This window comes from Peromyscus leucopus, chromosome 7 (genome assembly GCF_004664715.2).
Source record: "Peromyscus leucopus breed LL Stock chromosome 7, UCI_PerLeu_2.1, whole genome shotgun sequence".
Classification (NCBI taxonomy): Eukaryota; Metazoa; Chordata; class Mammalia; order Rodentia; family Cricetidae; genus Peromyscus; species Peromyscus leucopus.
The window spans coordinates 77,919,745-77,937,789 of NC_051069.1; the positions used below are offsets into that span (position 1 = coordinate 77,919,745).

General features: G+C 42.0%; 2 protein-coding genes across 4 annotated transcripts in view; one reads left to right on the forward strand and one right to left on the reverse strand.

The window, feature by feature from the left end:
- The window catches only part of LOC114690936, a 97,346-nt gene extending 96,603 nt beyond the window's left edge, over nt 1–743 (reverse strand). The window contains exon 1 of one of the 2 annotated variants that reach the window (XM_037207829.1): nt 655–743. Coding sequence is in view for 1 of the 2 variants with exons in the window: in XM_037207831.1 (XP_037063726.1) it covers nt 655 (1 nt within the window). In the remaining variant the exon portion in view is untranslated. The remainder of the gene's footprint in view (nt 1–654) is intronic. The other variant, XM_037207831.1, reaches the window with a different exon arrangement.
- The window catches only part of Mthfs (methenyltetrahydrofolate synthetase), a 36,841-nt gene continuing 19,504 nt past the window's right edge, over nt 709–18,045 (forward strand). The window contains exons 1-3 of one of the 2 annotated variants that reach the window (XM_028865947.2): nt 1,357–1,445; nt 5,244–5,316; nt 6,050–6,311. In XM_028865947.2, the coding sequence (XP_028721780.1) occupies nt 6,104–6,311 (208 nt within the window). In that variant the 5' untranslated portion in view covers nt 1,357–1,445; nt 5,244–5,316; nt 6,050–6,103. Of the gene's footprint in view, nt 1,446–5,243; nt 5,317–6,049; nt 6,312–18,045 lie in introns of both variants that reach the window. The other variant, XM_028865946.2, reaches the window with a different exon arrangement.

The window sequence follows — 18,045 nt, forward strand, 5'->3', positions numbered from 1 at the left end:
CCACATAGAATAGCCAGGGATATCCAGAATTCAATAGCAGCAATTTATCAATAGTAACACGTACAATTTATTTTTGTGTGTGTGGTGTTGGTGATAAAACCTAGGACCACTTGCGCGTTAAGTTTTAAGTTTCTTCTGCAGATTAATACTTGCTGCATACATTGATTTATGGTAGTGATTCTCAAACATTAATATAGATAGAAGTCACCTGAGGACCATTTGGACTGCCTAGGTCTGGGAATGGCTCAGGATTCTCCATACTTGACATGCTTCTGGGCACACTGATCCATAGACCACACTCATGGTCAAGTATTGCTAAGTGGATATTACATGGCCACACTGAACTGAATTGTTAGGTCTATAAGCGTAAAGATGAGACCACAGAAGTAAGTGAATTCACTGCTTGTTTTACAGCCCATGATAAGAATTCTATTCATCTTTGTTCTCCCTCTTCTGCCTTGCTTTGTCTTCAAGCGCTTAGATTTTACAGAAATGAACTATATACCTTTTTAACATGGGTGCTGGAGATCTGAACTCGACTCCTCATCTTCCCAGCTCTGAAAAATTAACTCTTAAAAACCAGTCCTCAGCTACTGAATGGTAACATGGGGGTGGTGGTATAAATCCAAGTCAGTGCTCCTCATATCTACTTACTTTAATCTCCTCTCTCCACTCAGTCAAACATCTGCTAGAGAAAGGCATTGTCTGTCTCTGAACAGCAGGTTAAGACAGCAGCAAAACTCTTCTATAATAATGAACAGGGAGGGTGTCTGAGTCCTTGAGTTCCCCAGAGACTGGACATCCATCTCCAGAAAGGGTCTGCCATTTGTTGTAACAGCGGCCCCAAAGTCTATCAGTAATGAGCCAACTGACTGAAAAAGGTACTTTGTGGTAAAGCACGATGTTCTGTCCTTTGGCCAGGGGGAATCAAGTGTCCACCGGCAATGATGTTCACGCATCTGGCTCCCTCTGCCCTTCTTCTGATGACTCTTCAGCCCTGCAACTCTACAACGTTAAGGTAATTTAGACGAGTAATGAGTTCGCAAGTATAGTTGACAGCCGTGGCTGGACCTTCTGCAGAAGCATGGCTACGTCCTTAGGCTGTGAGGAAGGGTAAATGCACAGGGCTTTGTGCACAGTCCCCGGCTATTCCAGCAGGAAAGGCCAAGGACGCCACAGCACGCTGCCCTTCGCGGCCACAAGATGGGGGCCGGCTCAGACGCCTGAGCGGCCGTTGCACCTCCACTGTCTACAGAGGCCACGCCCCCTCACTCCCCTTCCCCGCGGCAGGAGGTGGTGGGCGTGGCCTGGGCGGTGCTTGCCACGTGATGGCGGCGGCCGCTGTGAGCAGCGCCAAGCGGAGCCTGCGGGCGGAGCTGAAGCAGCGTTTGCGGGCCCTAAGCGCGGAAGAACGGCTGCGCCAGTCTCACCTCCTCACTCAGAAGGTACGGGAAGGCTGCAGGAGTTAAACGCCTGGCAGCTTGGGCTCGGCTCGCGGGTCTGCGCAGGCGCACCTCTCCCCCTTGCGCGCGCGCGCGCCCTCTTAGGCGCATGCTCGTGGCTCCAGGCTGGCTTTGTAGGGCAGGGGGCGGAGCCTGTGGAGAGCCCGGGAGCATCTGAGCGAGGTTGGACCCAGGCATGTTTGCAGTTATTTTGTTATAGTGAGGAAAGGCCTTGCTGTGAGCTTAAGTAGATGCAGAGAATGTCCAAACAGGCCCGCACTTCCCGGTTTACATTTAATTCATTCACATGTGTTTAACACCTAGTAGTAAACCATTTTTCTGTGTATTGGGTTATAGAGAAGAAAAAGATGATTGTTGCCTCTTAAAGGATCCGAAGATCTAGCAGACGGAGCAGTCCAAAGAAAAATTGTAGGACTGGGGATTAGGCTTAGTGATACAGTTGTTTAAAAATGTGCTACATTTTATTTATCCCATACTTAGAACACTGAATGGGGTCTGTTTTTCTAGTTTTAAATTGTGTCATCCTTTATTTACTAGAATCTGAGTTTATCTGTGGGTAGATTAATTTTCACGTTGTGAGTTAACTGCATCCGCACAGTCTGGTTTCTGCTTCTGAGTTAGGGTTGTGTCTGGAACTCGTTGCCTTCTTTCTTACTTACTTTTTCTTCTCAACTTTTTTAGATTATGTCCTTAATTTTTTTTTTTTTAAAGAAAATAGCAATGTGATTGGCAACCTTTATTTATTTTTAGTTCATATGTATGGATTTTTAAAGAAAATACAAAGTGATTGGCAACCTTTATTTTTAGTTCATATGTATGAATGTTTTGCCTGTATGTGTGTAAGTGCATTTGTGTGTGTGTGTGTGTGTGTGTGTGTGTGTGTGTGTGCATGTGCGAATGGGCCTGGTGCCTTTGGGGGTCAGAAGTGGGTGCCAGATCCCCTGAAAATATAGTTAAGGATGGTTGTAAGCCCCCATGTAGGTGCTATAATTTGTTTAGTTTGTGTTTTTGTTTTGTTTTGTGTTTTGTTTTGTTTTTGGTTCGGGTTTTTCAAGACAGGGTTTCTCTGTATAGTCCTGGATGTCCTGAACTCCCGTTATAGACCCATCTGGCCTCGAACTCACAGAGATCCGCTGGCCCCTGCCTCCAGAGTGCTGGAATTAAAGACATGTGCCACCACTGCCCGGCGTAGGTGCTATAATTTGAATCCAGGTTGTCTGCAAGAGCATTAAATGCTCTTAAACTGCCGAACCATCTCTCTAGACCCAACAACTCCCATTTGACTGCTCAATTGATTTTAAATTTTTAATTTTTTTCTCATTGTGTTCAACATCTATGACATCCAATCTAGAATTTTTATTTATGTATTATATCTTGTGGCTTAGTTACAGTTCTATTGCTGTGAAGAGATACCATAACCAAGGCACCTTATAAAGAGAAGCATTTAATCTGGGACTTGCTTATAGTGTCAGAGGGCTAGACTGTAATCATGGTGCGAAGCATGGAGGCAAGCAGGGAGGCATAGTGCTGGAGAAGTAACTGAGAGCTTACATCTTATCCATGAAATGGAGGGAGGGAGAGAGGGAGAGAGAGACTGACTGGGTTTGTCATGGGCTGTGGGATTTTGAAACCTCAAAGCCCTCTGTGATCATAGAGGCCAGAAGAGTGTCATCAGTGTGAAGCAAGAAAGAAGCCCGCCTCAACACGACTCAGTGGCGGGTGTTGGTTCAAACTTTTAGAGTCTGACAAAGGACAGTTTATTTTAGGCATACTTAAGCACAGCACATTTTGAGAAAAAGTTTTTTGGTGCTAATTAATTCAATCCTGTCTGTGCAACAAAGCTTAAGACACGGTTACATTGAAACTCTTTCCAAGGTACATGTGTCCTCTCCCATTAAGATGGATTGTATAGATTGACTACATGTGACATGTTAAAGGTCTGGTGTGGTGTTGGTCATACAGATAGTGCAAAAGTCACCACACTATTAACCACTTCTGCTCCCATTTGTAAAGTACATGTGATAGCTCCCATAAAGATGGGCTCTAGTGACTGAGAAACAATGCTCAAGGTAAGCGTCTAGGGAGGATGACTGAGACAAACATAAGAATATGGGAGAACCATGTGTGGTCTGGCCATAGAGATAGTTCAGAGGTCATCAGGCTATTAACCAAATCCATTCCCAGCCTTCTCGGCAGAAAAGAAATGATACATCTCTTCCTTTGAAGAGACAAACCTTAGTGTTTAACGTTCAGGGTTTCTCAGTGCTTAGCTGTGAGCACAAAGACTTTGTGCTCTCTACAGCCCACCCAGAATGTCACACCTACAAGAAGGTACACATCTCCTAACCCTTCTAAATAGTTCATCAACTGAAAACAACACATTCAAATGGATGAGCTTATGGTATCCATTCTCATTCAAACCACTACGTCTTGATTACTAGTTTTCCTCTGGATCTTTCAGGAATTCTTGTTAATTAGATAGTAAAAACTCTAGAATGATCTTCTGTATCTCTTAACATTTTTTTTCTTTCTTCGATAATTTGTCTCCCCATGCAGGATTTCCTCCTAGATTGTTTTCATGTTGTTAACCATGTTTTTTTTTTTTTTTTTTGGGGGGGGGGTTGTTTTTTTGTTTTGTTTTGTTTTTTGTTTTTTGATACAGGGTTTCTCTGCGTAGTTTTGCGCCTTTTCCTGGAACTCACTTGGTAGCCCAGGCTGGCCTCGAACTCACAGAGATCCGCCTGGCTCTGCCTCCGGAGTGCTGGGATTAAAGACATGTGCCACCACCGTCTGGCCTAATCATGGTTTTAATTTCCCATAATCATTTCTTACTGATTCCTTTCTATAGCAGCCTATTGATGTTTTATAGATTCAGTTATTGTTTTCAGCTTGTCTAAGAAAACTAATTAGAATTAAAAAATAACCTCCATTCTTTGAATTATCTGTTTAGCACTGAATCATATTTTCTTTTCATTTTAAAAATCTTTCTATTTTGTATTTGTATTTTGGCTTTTCAAAATGGTTGAAAATCATTTATTCGCTATGTATATTTATGTCCTTTGGGGGTACTGAGCATCAACTGAGAACCTTGTACATGGTAGTGAAGCCTCCTACCACTGAATGAAACTCCTGGCCCTTCTTGTCTATACATACTTAGGAATGAAAGTGTGTTAGCTACAAGATGCCTCCTGTTTTTGTAGACACTGGTCGGAATTGAAAGAGAAGATTGGATTCTGTCTACCTCCTGTGTCCATGTTTTAGTGCTGCTTTGTCTGTAAAAACTGTCTCGTCCTCCCTCTGTCTTCCAGGAATTAGTCAAATTTCTGCTTTATTGTCTTCATTGTTATGACAGATTTCATTTTTTCCTCTCTTCTTAACAAATAGCATGTAAGTGGGCTTGAGGCAGGAAGGCAAATGCGTATGCATAGTCTCACACCGAATTGTAGCTGTGTGCCTTACTGCTTAATCAGCTCTTGGGTTTCTATCCTCTGCTTTAAAGAGATTAAGAGAAGTACTTTCTCATATAGTAAGTGTTGTCAAAGCCTTGGGCCTCCTCCAAATCTGGGTTTCCCCTTTCCATTTGCTGCACTTATGCCAAACCTTCTAACAGCTTTACAGCTTTTCAGAAACCGGGGGTTGACTCTTTTCCTCAGCCCTGGTTCGGTATGCTTTGCTGCACTTCTCTCTTCCCTTTGTATTACATGTAATTTGGCTTTCTTTACTGTATCTTTCTGCCAGTCATATTTGTAAGCTGTGTTTGTATTATCCTTCTCTTCTTAGCTTGGAGGACAGGGGAGAACAGAAAAGGAATGGAGTTTTAAAAAGGGAGTTAAGGGCCAACTTCTGAGTCTGGGTAAGTTCCTAGGGTTTTGAGCAAAACTTAGCTCCCTTTGCCTGACGAGTGATTCTACTAAATAAGGATTCTTACACTAGGAGCCCCTTAGCCTCATTTTAATGAACTTTCGGAACACCCAGTTGAACGGAATAGCATTGGTAGAGACTTATAGGGCATGTTCTCTGTGGGAGCTTGTGGACTGGTTCCGAATCCTTCATTTAGGACACATAAGCAGTGATTGACTCACGACTTAACCTCCTACAGACTGAAGTGCTGAGTTGTGTATCACTCTGAATGTAGTAAAGCTTCTGCAGAGGTCAGGAAGGTTAGATCTTGGCTGGGCTTAAAGGGGTAAAAATTGATGGGAGAAATGCCAAACAGTCCAAGGACTGGAAAATTGGTGAGATCCAAATCTCAAAGAGAAAATAAATCAAAAATCCTCTATTAAGTCTCTGACATGTACTGGAAACTGGGATCACATCTGGAATTCTAAAGATAGACAGCTTTTCCACTTCATGTCTTCTCAATGAGTTTCCATACAGACAACAGGCCTACCAGAGAGGAAAAGGGATCATCAAATATGCAAATCTTGAGTATGGAAATAAAAGCCATGTATCAGGACATAGCATTCACTCGCTGTATCACTTTACTTGGAAGAGGCTATGACAAAAGGGGGAAATTGGTAGGAGGAGTTACTAGTTTATGAAAAATATAATCTTAAAAATTATAATTGCCATCATTTCCTACTTAGGTGATTGCCCACAGTCAGTATCAAAATTCCAAAAGAATTTCCATCTTTTTGAGCATGCAAGATGAAATTGACACGGAAGAGATCATCAAGGACATTTTCAAACAAGGCAAAATCTGCTTCATCCCTCGGTACCGATTCCAGAGCAATCACATGGACATGGTGAAATTAGCATCACCTGAAGAGATCTCTTCACTTCCCAAAACATCCTGGAATATTCATCAGCCTGGTGAGGGAGACATTCGGGAGGAGGCCTTATCCACGGGTAAGGCATCATTTCTCACATCAAAACACTTACCTAGATGCATCCTATATCTTCTGATCTTGGATGCTAAGCATGGTCAGGCTTGGCTAGTTTATGAGAATTGATGTCTTTGAATGTTTAGGTAATGTCATCAGAATTTTTCTTCTTCTAAAAATCTCTCTCTCTCTCTCTCTCTCTCTGTGTGTGTGTGTGTGTGTGTGTGTGTGTGTGTGTGTGTGTGTGTGTGTGTGTGTGTGTGTGTGTGTGTGTGTGTGTGTGTGTGTGTGTGAAGACAGGGTCTGGCTTCAAACTCTCAACTCCTGCGTCTTCAGTGCTGAGCTCATGGGCACATACATTTCCTTTCTGGCTTCTACCGGATATTTTCATCTATTTTATGTCAGATCTGTTGTATGTATAGGAAGATAAGACCCTGTATCTGAAAGGACTCACATTGTACCTGGGGAGACAGAAATTTTATACTAATAAAGTATCCCAACTTGTACTATGCATCAAATATAAGTATCAATAAAAAGATACTGAATATTGAAATCATTGAAGCTCAGGGGTTGGTCTTGAAAATGTGCATTCCCAACACTGGCTTATTCATTTTCATCCTCTGCTCTGTATCCATCTGTGTTTATGGCATCAGTGACTTTTGCTCCCAGGACACTTGCAAGCCCAAGTTGCAGTGGCATGGAGATGAAACTTTAGAGTCTCTCAGTTGTGGTCTGAGGCAGAGATCCCTGCTGTTGTTTGTAGAAATGTCTGAGCAGGCAGGCTTGCTGTTTGTTACCTCCCAACATCATATTCTCAGTGTGCAGTTTTACTTGCATCAGCAGTTTAGACTATGGCAAGTTCAGTGCTAAAGCATAAATCCAGCTTCGCAGTATTTGAGACGAGCTGATTGGAGCTCAGATTGTCTTTGCTGCAGCCTTTGTGGTTTGTCTCTGTTATCTCAGTTTTAGAAGGGAGTAAGCTTGTGTGCCCTCAGTTGCAATGATAAGTTCTCAAGCAAAAATTTCACATAAAGCATTCCTGTTTTAGGTTTACAACATAATAACCCAGCTGGCAAATGAAATAGAGAGGCTGTATCTTTACTGAATATAAAGTGAGAGCTGCCTAGACAATTCGATCAGCCGGGGGTTCTTCCACTGAGAATTTATAGTCTGATTCAACCTTAATCAACTTGGCTTAAGTAAGTGGGATAATAGTGGTACAGAAACAGAAGACTCACACAACAGCCAACCCTGAATGTCTCTGGATTAGTGTCTTTAGGAGTCAATCTGCCTTTGCTGTGACTCTGTATCTGTGATGACATCATATCCACTGTGGCCCATGGCAGCTTGGACTTGGACATCATCTTATCAGCTAGAATTCCCAGCAGAAAAGAGCATGTCTTTTCTGGTTTTCTAACAGTTTCAATAAAATCCTGGTCCTAACTCTCATTGCTCCAAGTGGTCATCTCCAAATTAATCACTATGACTAGACCTGGAATTGGTTTGCTGGCTCAGGCCTGGGTTGTCATTGACCATTTCTGACTTTTTTTTTTTTTTTTTTTTTTTTTTTGTGATCAGGGAATAGGACCTATAGCCATCTCTCCAGCCCTCCTCAACTACTAAGCTGAATTGTGGGGCTGAGGTGAGAGTGACATGTGTTCTAGAACAAAGAGAATGGATATGACATTGTCAGAAGTCAAACTCCCCTATACTATTAACAATTTATAAGGTCCTATAGAAAAGACTCTTGCCTATAACTTTTAGTGATGGTTTTTCTGTCTGATTTTCTTTTGAGTATTATTTTCCTTTTTTTTTTTTTTTATTTTATTTTACAATACAATTCAGTTCTACATATCAGCCACGGATTCCCTTGTTCCCTCCCCTCCTGCCCCCTCCCCTTGCCCCCAGCCTACCCCACATTCCCACCTTCTCCAGAGCAAAGCCTCTCCCCAGGACTGAGATCAACCTGGTAGACTCAGTCCAGGCAGGTCCAGTCCCCTCTTCCCAGGTCGAGCCAAGCGACCCTGAATAAGCCCCAGGTTTCAAACAGCCAACTCATGTAATGAGCACAGGACCCGGTCCCACTGCCTGGATGCCTCCCAAACAGATCAAGTAAATCAACTCTCTCACCATTCAGAGGGCCTGATCCAGTTGGGGGCTCCTCAGCCATTGGTTCATAGTTCATGTGTTTCCATTCGTTTGGCTATTTGTCCCTGTGCTTTATGAACCTTGATCTCAACAATTCTCGCTCATATAAACCCTCCTCTTTCTCGCTAATTAGACTCCCGGAGCTCCACCCGGGGCCTAGCTGTGGATCTCTGCATCCAGATCCCTCAGTCATTGGATAGGGTTTCTAGCAGGACAATTAGGGTGTTTGGCCATCCCATCACCAGAGTAGGTCAGTTTGGGCTGTCTCTCAACCATTGCCATCAGTCTATTGTGGGGGTATCTTTGTGGATTTCTGTGGCCCTCTCTAGCACTTTGCTTCTTCCTATTCTCATGTGGTCTTCATTTACCATGGTCTCGTATTCCTTGTTCTCCCTCTCTGTTCTTAATCCAGCTGGGATCTCCCGCTCCCCCAAGCTCCCCTTCCCTCGACCCTCACCCTTCATTACCCCTACTCATGTCCAGGCTGTTCATGTAGATCTCATTCATTTCTCTGTCATTGGGTGATCCCCATGTCTTTCTTGGGGTCCTGTTTTCCAGGTGGCTCAGCCGTTAAAGGCTAGGCTCACAACCAAAAATATAAGAGTTCTGTCTGATTTTTTTGCTTTGAGATATCTTAAGAATTCATGTCTGTGTGAGAATACCTAAGACACAATTTAAATAGGTAGCTGCAATGATTTTATAGTGCTCCACAGTAACATTTTACAATAATTAAAGGGGCACTGTCAAGGGCAAGGTCTTTGAATATACCCCCCAGGTTGAGCAGGTCAGTACTTTGGGGGAGGCTAGGATTAGTTCATTGAGAGTAATTCATACTCAGTTGTCCCATTTTCTTCTTTACTAGGACTATGTGGTACCTGCAAAATTATGGTGAAACTTTGGACATGGGTTTAATAAAAGTCTTTGACCAAGTATACACACACACACACACACACACACACACACACACACACACATATATGTATATGTATATATATATATTTTTTTGGTTTTTCGAGACAGGGTTTCTCTGTGTAGCTTTGCGCCTTTCCTGGGACTCAGTTGGTAACCCAGGCTGGCCTCGAACTCACAGAGATCCACCTGGCTCTGCCTCCCGAGTGCTGGGATAAAAGGCGTGTGCCACCACCACCCAGCCCGTATATGTATATTTTTAATGAGAACTTTATTATAGAGAACTTGCAAATAAAAAACACCTTGACAATAGGCCTGAGAAATTTGAATTTTGTCACAAAAAACTTGAAAATGTTCTCTTACTTTGTTTTTTTTTTTTTTTTTTTTTTTTTGAGATGGTGTGGTGGTTTGAAAGAAAATGGCCCTCAAGCCCTCAAAGGAAGTGACACTATTAGGAGATGTGGCTTTGTTGGGATGGGTGTGGCCTTGTTGGAGGAAATATGTCACTTTGAGGTGGGCTTTATGTCACTGTGAAGCGGGCTTTAAGGTCTTCTATAGCTCAAGCCACAACCATGTCTCAGACCATTTTCTCCTGCCTTTGTGAGATGTAGGACTCTCAGCTACCTCTCCAGCACCATGTCTGCCTGCATGCTACCATGTCTTCTTGCCGTGATGATAATGGACTGAACCTCTGAAAATGTAAGCAAGCCTAATCAAACTTTTTTCCTTCATAACAAATGCTGTGGTCATGGTGTCTTTTCACAACAATAGAAACCCTAACTAAGACAGAAGTTATCTCACTGTGTAGCCCAGGCTGGTCTTGAATTCACATTCTACATGCCTTAACCTTTAAGGATTATAGACCTACATAGCCATCTGGCTGGTAAATATTTATTAAGCATTTAGTGCAGTGGTTCTCAGCCTTCCTAGTGCTGTGACCCTTTAATACAATTCTTCATGTTGTAGTGACCCCAACTATAAAATTATTTTCATTGCTCTTTCATAACTGTAGACAAATTTCTAAATAGTCTTATTAAATAAGAAACACAGAGCCAAATACAAGGTAATAGCCCAAGAGATCAGAGAAACAGCGAATAGCCATGACTAGCCTTAGCTTACTACCACGCAGTAGCTTCCCCAGAGAGAGCTTCTTCCTGTCTAACCTGCGCTTTTATTGCCTTTCTGTTCTGCCTTCTCATTGGCTCTAAGCCCAGCTACATCACTTCCTTGTCACTGCCTATCTATACAGAGCTCCAGTCTCTATGGTTGGTACTGGAATTAAAGGTTCGTGTGTCACCACGCTTGACTGTGTCCTTGACCACACAGAGACTCTGCCTGCCATCTAATCAGATTAAGGGAGTGTATTACCACTGCCTGACTTCTGTTTTATGGCTCACTGTGACCTCTGATCTCCAGGCAAACTTTATTTATTAACATACAGATAAAAATCACATTTCAGCACAAATAAAATATCACCACACATAACTGTAACTTTGATACTTTTATGAATTGTAATGTAAATATCTGATATGCCAGCCCTGTGAAAGCATTGTTTGACCCCCAAAAGAGGTTGCTACTCACAGACTAAGAACCACTGAATGCCTGTAAGAAGCATGATGGAGACCTAGTTCTCACAGTAATGGAGTTAACTAGCCTGTTGTTCTCACAGAGGCAGGGTTTTGCTTGCTTGTCATAGCTCCTCTTCTTTGAGCTGTCATGCTCAGCTTTGTGTTAAACATCATACTGTCCCACCCTTCCTTAATTCCACTTTCTTAATTTATTCTTTATTCTATTTCTGTTTGTAGCTAGCTTATGCCCATAAAATTATCCTTGTCTCTCCCTTTTAACCATCCAATTATCCAGTATTACCAGATTTTTCTTTGTAATATATTCGTGTGCAGTGCATGTGTATGGTGTGTGTATATGTGTGTGTACCTTGTGTAGGAGTAGAAGCCAAAGGAGTGTGTTGCACGTCCTGCTCTGTCACTCTTCCCTTATTCCTTTGAGCCAGGGCCTCTCACTGACCCTGGAGCTAGGCTGGCATCAAGCAAGCCCCAATGAATCGTCCTGTTTCTTTCATGTCATATTACTGGGTTACAGACACAACCACACCAGGCTTTTTACATTGCTGCTAGGGTTTGAAATCAAGTCCTCATGTTTATGCAGCAAGCATTCTTAGCCACTCAGACATTTCCCCAGCCCCTCTTTGTAAAATGTTTATCACCTGCTTCTAAGCCCAGCCATCTTTTGTCTCTATGTTTTGACTCTTTACATCTATTCCCCTAGAATGAGTTCCAAACTTGTTCCCTGATCATAGTGATTCCTCTCAGATACCTTTTTACACAGCTCACCCATCTGTTAGGTCTTGTCCTGTACACTATAATGATCTCTGTCTCTGGCTGGCAGTACTTCCTGCTGATGTGTTGTGGCCAAAAGCAGGGACATTGGATAACTCCAAAGTCCAGACCGCTGTTTGAGCTAGTCTTTCCCCATGCTCCCTGCTCCTCCCCAGAGCAGTGTGCTTCCTTTCCTTCTCTCCCAGAGCTCTGCTGAAGGACAGCATTTCCTAACAGTTGACAGTAAGAGATTCAGGACCGATCTCTAGATTTACCCCTTTCTAACTGTGTGACTTCAGTCCCTGAACTCCTTTGAGTTTCAGACATCTCACCCAGACACGGAGCTCATGAAGCCCACCCACAGGCTGTTGCAGAGCTTCAGTGAGAGACTGTCTGAAAGGTAATAGTCACATAGTAGGTGCTCAGTGAAGGTGCCCATGCTGCTGTGGCTGCTGTTTTGCTGGGGTTCAGTTGTCATGCACGTGGACCTCTGTGAAAGTGAGGCTTGCTGTTTTCCAGGCTAGAATGTGCCATTTGTTTCTTCAGGATAGAACACTACTGTCCGGTGAGATCTGAGATCACTAGCTCTCAAGTTGCAATCTGTGTTCAGTTCCTTACCAGTTGGGCAAATTACTTAATATCTGAAAGCACCTGCGATTTGGGAATAACAAAGCTATTTTGTAATGCAGTAAAGTAGTATGATATACAATTATATGCTACACAGTGTGTTGTCATGAGGAATCAGTAAAATGCAGCCATCATCAAGTGCTGAGTATTTTCCCTGCCTGCTCTCAAGACCCTAGTCTTTTTCTTCTGTGATTCTTAAATCCTTGGCACTTACTATTAATCCTCATTCTTTATTAATTCCTCTTGGGAGTATATTTCTTTTTGTGCTAGTAGACTTAGTCTCTTTAGGGGCTGAGATCTTGGTCTAAGATACTCTACCCTGTGGTTTGTAGTGTGTATAGCTATCCTGGCAGGAATGAAGACAGGTCTAAGGAGAGATGCAGGTGCCCTTTCTTCCAGCTATCAGATTACTGAAACAGTGGTTCCCCAAGAAAATGGAATTTCCCTAGAAGAGATGAAAAAAGCTGAAGCCTGGTGCCAACCAGAGAAGGAACTTGTCTGCCAGGAAGTGATTTCACACAGTTCTGACAACTTTCCAGACTACCTTGCAGGAGAGACTGAAGCTTGAACAGTGATGGGGCAATGACCCACCTTGAGTGGAACTGCTCTTTTATACACAACTCTTGCCAGCTGTTCAAACATAAACTTTGGGGCTGGTGAGATGACTCAATAGGTAAAGGTTGCTTGTCACTAAGCTGAGGACTTGAATTTGACCCCGGAACCCATGTGGAAGGAGAGAACTGACTCCTACAACTTGACTTCTGACTTCCTACGTGTTCTGTAGCATGTGTTGCCCTCCTTCATAACTAACTGAATAACTAACTAAGTAATGTGGCTGCTTATGCTGCCTTACCTGCAGTGGAGGCTATGAATTAGCATGGATACCTTGTATATTTGTTATGTTAAATGTTTGTTGAGCACAATACATTTGTTGTATTAAAGGTTTGTAAGAAACAGAAACTGTTACTGGAGTGTTTAAGGTCAAAAGCCTGGGTTCTAGAAGGCTCAACAAGCCAAGCTTGGCCACCTGTCCCTAATTCCTCCATTAGAGAGACAAGTCATAGTGAAAAGTAGAAAAGACTTCCTCCAGATTTTAGCCTTTCTATCCTTGCAGCGTGGTATTACTAGAGAAAGTCCTTGGGGGCGAGTGTTTCAGTTGTCTGATAGCCACCGGGATGACCACAACTGTCTCTCTTGAGAACATCTTTGCTCCTGCCAGATGGTTACAGCTTGTTTGTGTCAAGGTGGCCTACTCCACCAGGCTTGTTTCTACACCCCAGAGGTGCACTGAGATGGTTGCTAGGCCCCAGTTCAGATGAAGATAACACACCAGCATATATCTCCTATTTTGTAGGCCAAACAAATGTGTTAATTGTTAAACTGAAAGCCTGGGGTGGTCCCTAGGCACAAGGACCAGGCCAGGCTGTCACAGGTACCACAGTCTCAGCCAGCTGGTGGAAACTTGGGGACACTGAGCACAGATGACTGTCATCTGCTCAGGAGAACTTTTGGTTTGGGTGTAGTTTTTAGTGAACAAAGAAGTACGTTGCTAAAGATCACACATGGTTTGTTGTGGTTTGTAGCAGCTCTTCTCTTACAGGAAGTGTGTTTACAAACCTTTAACCATCTTCTTAATCCTGAGATTCGAAAAAGAAAAACCAGTTCAACAATTTTGAGCCAAGTTGGAAGCAAACTTTCGCCAAGTACTGACCAGTGTGGACTCAGATCAGGACCACTCCCCAGAATCTCAGAGAGTGGTGGTGAGACACATGTGGTAAGGCCTTTTTAAAGGACAAGTCTATTCAGCTGCTGTATTTCCCATAGGGCTTTGTACATCCCCCAGCATTCCAGGAAGTTACCTGGTCTTTGGGCAGGTGGGGCTTACATACTGAGTCTTACAATGTCTCCTTTACACAACAGAAATGTTATTCATTGATTTTATTCAAACTTTTGAAATAGATTGTCTTAGTGAAAAAGAAATCTAACAGTGGTCATTTTCATATGTGCTTTTGTACATTTATCTGTCATGATGGCAGTTAGGGTGGCTTCCTTCTCTGGACCATAGAGAAAGTTTCCTTCAGACTTAGGCATTCTAGAAAGCAGAACAAATTCTTACTGTCCTTTAGTCTCCCTTGTATTCCAGTGAGTTAGTGGTAGCTTAGAGAGGTCGAGTGACTTATTAGAGTACACACAGGCAGTTAACGAGAGTGGGAGGCCATCCAATTCTCTAGTTTTCCATTCTAGTGCATCTCCCTTTTGCAGTAAGGTCTCAGGTAGCTCAGGAATGTATAGAGCTCACTATGCTGCTGAGGGTGACTTTGAATTTATGCTCCTCCTGCCTCTACCATCCAGATGCTTGGACTAAAGTCATCTGCCACCATGCCCAGTTTGTGCAGTGCTGGAAAACAAACTAGGTAAGCACTTTATGAACTGAGCTGTATTCCCAACCTACCCTCTGCCCCACTCAGTGCCCTTTGAGCTACTTTTCCAAGATATTATTCATTGAAATTGCTGTACTGCCTGCGTTTTCCTTGTCTCTGGTGCTGTTCATTAGAACCATTGTACATGGGGCAGGTACCTTTGGTGATTGCATTCAATGGGACATGTTTTCCCTGAGGAGCAACTTGTACAGAGTCCCATGTATCTAAATCCATACTGCTCATGAGTTAATCTCTTTCTGTAGTCATTTTGTACTCAACCAAGCACAGAGAAGCCAGCTTTGGCTTTTAATTTGAATGGTAAGTGCACTCATGTTAGGTTTCCCTGGATCTGTTCCAGAACATTCTATTTTATCTTTTGTAGCAGCTACTGTAGAATACATTCTGATTTTCCCAAGTGGTAATTTACTTCTGGTTAACTCTCAGTGCATTGAGATTAAAAGGGATTGTGGCCAAGCCTTGCCAAGTGCGTTAGCCTGCTGAATGTCTATTCATGTACAATGATTCACTGAATGTGCTATTGAACACTTGATTTTCTTTAAAGGACTAAGCCAGGTGACTTAGAACTCTCTCTCTTTGTAGAACCTGAAGCAGTTAGAGTACTTTTCCTGTTCCTTTCTTATTGCCTGTAATTGAGACATTAAAATTACTATTAGGTTTAAGTTTCTGTACACATTCAATTATTAGAAGCCCCAGACTTTTAAAAAGAAGTTTGAATTATAAGTAAACCAATTAATAAAATTTGTTATAATATATTGTAGCATTTTTCTAGGACATTGAGTTAGAAAAAAAATTTTTAATTGAAAAATCATGGTAAAAGGAAATTTTAAGTAAACCTTGTCAGTAAATGAAGTTTGCCTTCACCCCTGATGACCTTAACAGACACTGAATTCTTTTCTACAGAGAACTGAAGCCTACTCACTAGCTGCTGTTCTTTAAATGTTCCTGCAAATGTGACCTTATCTCAACCACATAGCATTACTGTACCACGTAGAAGTTGTTTTTATTGCCTAGAAAAAATTCCAGATTCTATGGCAAGGAAGAAAAAAAAAGAGGTGTTTAATAGTCCCCTCCCCCTTTTTTGGGGAGCGGGTCTCTGCTTTCATTCATCTGCTTACCTCGACTGAATGTCACCTTCTTTCTCTGACTGCTGGAGTCTTTCATCTTTCTTTTGGGGGAGTGGGAAATAGAGTCTATATAACCTACTCTAGTCTTGAACTAGATAGTGTCCAGGTTGGCCTTATACTTAAAACCCTGAACATCAGCTTCTAGAGCTGAAACTGTCTGTGAACCACTCTGCCCAGCTCCTGCTCAAATCCTAACCATTGTTATGTCCTTGGCTTTATGGACTTCTGATCCTTGGCTTCTGCCTAGCAAGTACTTAGTACTTTGAGTTCAGGTGTGTACAACTCTTCCTTGTTTATGCCATTCTGGGGCTTGAACTCAATTCTTGTCGTCATGCATACTAGGCAAGCACTCTTGTAATTGAGTTACCAGCTGGATATTTTTTTAAAAAAAGAATTTTAGTTGATGTCATGAAATACTAACCATATATGGTGTTTATTGAATGATCTCTTCTTCTGGTAGAGTCACAACTGGGTTTTATTCCTAGCATAGTGTAATAGGCAAGTAAACTAGTCTAGTGATGCCTAACTCAGTGGTTCTCAACCTTCCTAACACTGCAACCCTTTAATACAGTTTCTCATATGGTGGTAGCCCCCAACCATAAAATTAGTTTTGTTGCTACTTTATAAATACAATTTTTCTGCTGCTATGAATCATACTATAAATGTCTGATATGCAAAATATCTGATATGTGACCCCTGTGAAAGCATCCTTCGACCCCCAGATTGAGAACCGCTGGCTTAACTCTAGAGAACATTGAAACATCTACACTTTGTTCAATAGATTTATTTTCTACACTTCTTGCTGTGGTCAGCATGCTGAGGGGTTACGGATGTAGAGAGCCAGGGGTCCAGTGGACAGGTGGGATGGGCAGTGTCAGTGTTGGTAAGGGTGACTGGTTAAGAAAGAAAGGGCTGGTCAGGCATTAGCTGGGTGAAACACAGGCTTTGGACATTCAGAGCTAGGGCCAGGGAGCTTGGAAAAAGTTCTTATGTGGACAGGGATGTGCAGGGTACAGCTCTTCTTCCCCTCCCCAAGGATCTTCCTCTCCTTTCCTGTTTCTCTCTCCTACTATCTCTGTTTTCCCTATGTTTTCCTCAACTCCTTGCTTTCTCCCTTTATCTCATTATCTATCCCTTACCTACTCTTTTTATAAGTCATTCAAGTAATCAATATTTTTGTCCTTGTTATTACCTTGGTATTAGCCTATAATATTTCTTGATTCCTTACTCATTTATTTTCATTCCTACCTGTATATTAATACAAAGGTAATAATACTTAATATTTTGATATAAAGTGCTTTTGGTCTCATTGTTATCTGATTTATCTTAATAGTATTAGATGCTTCATTGACCCAAGCAATATTTAATATTATTAAATGTCCTAACCATTTTCTTATCTATTCCCCTTGAGTAAGAGAATACTGGCACAAATACTTCAGAACTTTTGGAATTTATCAAAAAGTTCTTTTTAGGTTAATATATTTGATTATGCAGTCTGGCTAGTAATGGCATTGGATTATAAGAAACAGAAATCTTGTGAAGTACAGTTTAAACAAGGAAAGGGCTTATTTATTACTTGTTTTTATACAATGAGAATAGAATTTCAATGGCACGTGATTGTTGACACTGGCCTCTCAGTTTAAGGAGATGAAAGATTGGGCTACTATTTTCTTGGCAATTCTTTCCTACTTATGAAATAGCTTCTATGGATCCAGCCATCACATCTGTAGTGAGCAAGAAGGAAAACGGAGCTAATGGCATGGGTGAATGTTAGCTGTCCCTACAACAAGAAGCTTTTCTGGAAATCCTTACATCTCATTGGCTTTATCTATAGCAAAACCTAAATATAAGGCAATCCAGGAATTTTCCTTTGTTTATTTTTATACAGATTATAGGATGGTATTGGGTCAGTAGATAACAGTTCCTATCAGCCGTGTTTTGTAGACTTGCAAAACAATATGTGTTTTTTGTCTAGAGGACAAAGTAAGCTCTATGGTTGTATATTCAGGTAAATTCATTCCTGGGCTTATAATTGACATCACCTAAACTGGAAACGGCAACAGGAGCAAGAAGACACAGCCTTGCTATGGCTCAGCCTGAGGATTTCTTCTCAGAGATCTCCACTCCAGTGAAGCCAGTATTCTTGACTTCATCAAGGAAATGATTTATAGGAT